Source organism: Bombina bombina, chromosome 6 (genome assembly GCF_027579735.1).
Source record: "Bombina bombina isolate aBomBom1 chromosome 6, aBomBom1.pri, whole genome shotgun sequence".
NCBI lineage: Eukaryota > Metazoa > Chordata > Amphibia > Anura > Bombinatoridae > Bombina > Bombina bombina.
Window position 1 is genome coordinate 769475021 of NC_069504.1, and position 3337 is coordinate 769478357.

At 33.8% G+C, this 3337-nt stretch overlaps 1 protein-coding gene across 5 annotated transcripts in view; it reads right to left on the reverse strand.

The window, feature by feature from the left end:
- Positions 1–549: 549 nt before the first annotated feature.
- Positions 550–3337, reverse strand: part of ADGRL1 (adhesion G protein-coupled receptor L1) — a 491322-nt gene continuing 488534 nt past the window's right edge. For 4 of the 5 annotated variants that reach the window (XM_053718064.1, XM_053718062.1, XM_053718060.1 and 1 more), the window contains one exon: positions 550–3337. This exon is cut by the window's right edge and continues 1090 nt beyond it. Coding sequence is in view for 1 of the 5 variants with exons in the window: in XM_053718063.1 (XP_053574038.1) it covers positions 3018–3031 (14 nt within the window). In the remaining 4 variants the exon portion in view is untranslated. The other variant, XM_053718063.1, reaches the window with a different exon arrangement.

Genomic DNA, 3337 nt, shown 5'->3' on the forward strand with positions numbered 1-3337 from the left:
ATTCATTTTTTTTATTTTATTTTTAAATTGTCTTTTTTTTTTTTCTGCCGTTTTTTATTATCTTTTTTTCCTTGTACGTTTTCAAGTACAGTCACTCGTACGATAGTTTTTGTTTTGTTCGCTTTGTTGAATGGCAATCGACCCATTTCTGGTTTTGGCATATGAAAAAGAAAATGAAGGAGAGAGAGAGAGAGAGGAGGGGTGGAGAGGAGTTTAACCCACTGCCCACATACAGCACTGGGGTGAACAAGTTTCAGAAAGAAAGTCAATAGAAAAACACACACTAACAATGAAAAAACAGTGTGATGTACATGTATTTAAACAAATGAAAACCCAAAGCATTCCTATATTTATATATATATATATATATATATATAGGTGTGTGAGTGTATATATATATATATATATATATATGTGAGTATATATTTATATATATGTGTTTGTAAATATATATATATAAATATATATATATATATATATATATATATATATATATATATATATATATATATATATATATATATATGATAAATATCACTATAATTATTTGCCAGGAAAAATAATATTTATTTTACTACTCTAGTAAAAAATGTAACTTTCCTGTCCTGTATGTGCGTGTATTTATATATAAATATATTTTATATTTATGTACATCCATGGCACCTCTCACTATCATTCACTGAGAAATGTCCTCTGATTTAAAGACTGCTACTTGCAAGCAATTTCTAAAATTGTCTTAGGTCTAATAGCCCTTACAATAAGATTTCTTTTATATGTTATTTTAACTTAATAGAGTATTTAAAATTATCTTCTGGGCTGATAAAACTTTTCTAACAAGATAAGTGCTACTTTATATTAGGTATTTAAATGACTATCGATTTTTTTAGCAGCTTTTTTTAAAGATTGCACTTGTTGAACAATAAAAGGGTAAATTTAAAGTTTATGTGGATTAGTGGTACTGGGTGTTTGGTTGCAATGCTGCGGCTATTAAATCTCTGACCACTATGTCTCAGAGGTCTTTTGCATGACACCATGGTGCTAGGATTTTGTGACCAATTTTCTCAAGTAAAGTCAGAGTTAGGAATTAAACCCTTTAATGTCATACAGTAATGCTCGACAAATCTGTTTAAATATTAGGAGCCAGACATTCTTTTAGGAGCCAAACATTGGTAGTTGTATGTATATATATATATATATATATATATATATATATATATGGAGAATAAGCCCAAAAGTTAGGAGCTAGTGGTAAAATTCTAGGAGCCAGTGTCTTCCTGGCTCCTGAGTTTGTCAAGCCCTGTTCAGAGAAGGCTACAACACATTGAGAAACTATGCTATGCATCTCTCTTTATGGGTTAACAGGAATTTGCTTCCCAATGACAATGTTACCTGTCACATTCCTACTCTGTGGGGACATAATGGCTGATTTAATATTGCAGTCAGGCTGACATAACTGACGATGTCCTTCCCCCTTATAATATTCAAACCAAAGAATAGTTAAACACCCTAAATCCTGGCAAATTTACAGAAGAGTAAAGTGAAGTGAGCTGTTATCGGTAGGCTCCTTTCTGCTGTCAAACTTTGCTCAATAAATATGTTTGTTAAAAACAGCTAACGAGCTACAAAAGTCCAGAGAAATGGATTCATGTGAGGGATTAAATACCCTAAATGGGATTTTTTTTGTGCCTTTTACCTCACAACTAACACTCATAATCTAATTTTCCACTTAATATGTCTCTATATGTGTATGTGTATATTTAAAGAGGTGAAAATCTGTACATGGCTTTTATAATGCTAATTCAGTACATACTGTATGTTTTGGTGTTAGCTATGTGCAACCACCACAGAAAGGCAAGAGACCCCCTGTAGGTGGTCAAGGTCACAAAATTGAGGCACTGTTTATTAAGGAGGCATCTGGCCTCAATTTAGCGCCTTATTGCACTTTTCCCTATACTGAATTACTTCTTTTTTTTTAGCAGCAAAGGGTCATCATTTTAGGTATTGACAAGCTTTGAGCTTTCAGGCCCTCGCATTTTAAGTCACCATTTTTTATATTTGGGGATTTTAGAATAAATCTCTTTAAAAAAAATAATAATGTTTACCCTCATTTTACAGTGTTGACATGTAAGCATCTACTTTGTTTACTTATAGGAGTCATTAAGTGACATTACAGCTAACTACAATTGATTGTTCATATTTGTGACTCAGTTTTGTGATTTCTTTTTTGCAAAGAAGAAACAACTACAAAAAAAACCAAAAAACATGACTGTTCGGTCATTCCCCTTTGTGGACAGATACATGAAACTGTCACAAAGATACCATGAATGATGTGGAGATTTTAGACTTGCCGGAGACTAAATCTTGCAGTTTCCTGTGTAATGCATAAAAAAAGATTCAAAAACTTTCTTCAACATGCAAAATATAGACAAACAGAAGCAAAGAATAAATGTTGCTATGGACACAATGTGGATTCTTTGGGAATAGTGATCACCGATGGGCCTAAAGTCACATGAAGAAAAAGTGAGTGAGAAAGTGGCCATTAGAAAACTTAGATGCATTACAGAAATGCAGATATGTAGATGAAAAGCTAACCCCTTGCTGATCAGTTCCACACCTCTTTTTTTTGGGAGGAAGGTTGTCGGTATATCCCCTCTTCTCTCCCTCCCCAATCAGAAGTTCATTATTTACAGCATTCAAAAAAGACTCTTGCCTCTTTCATTTCTAAAGTTCCCATGTTTCTCCCTATATGGGAGAAAAAGGGGTATTTTTGTGCTTAAATAAGAATATGCAGGGCAGCTGAGTCCAGATTGTACCACAACTTCCATTTTTCGTTCTCATCACGTTAAGGGAGATTTGTTGGTTTGGTGCTTCGTTCCTTTTCCACATAAATTGCAATTTGTAGCCACAATTACTTCAAAAAATGTCCTTCCCTGGTCGTAGGGCAGGTGGAGGGATTTGGTTAGGGAGAGGGGTTGTTGGGTCTTTGTCCCAGAGGAAGTTCAGCGTTGTGTCGTAAATCATGAGAAGCTTCCTGTTTTGGATGAGAAACCAAAATAACCACCTGTCTTTATGATCTGTTTTGATCACATTTTTGAGAAGACTAAATATATTCTGAAATCTGACATAGTTAAATTTTAATCTTGCAGTCACAGACTGAACAATTACTGCTACTCAGTATCATACAAACCCATTGGGCATTTGGCACCATCTAATTATTTCTGAAACCTTCAGACTTCCTTTTTATTACTAACACTCATTGGCTGCCAAGCTTTACTTTATATATCACTTACTCCCACCCCCATTTTGCTTCTTCTTATCTTGTATTTTCATTGGCTGG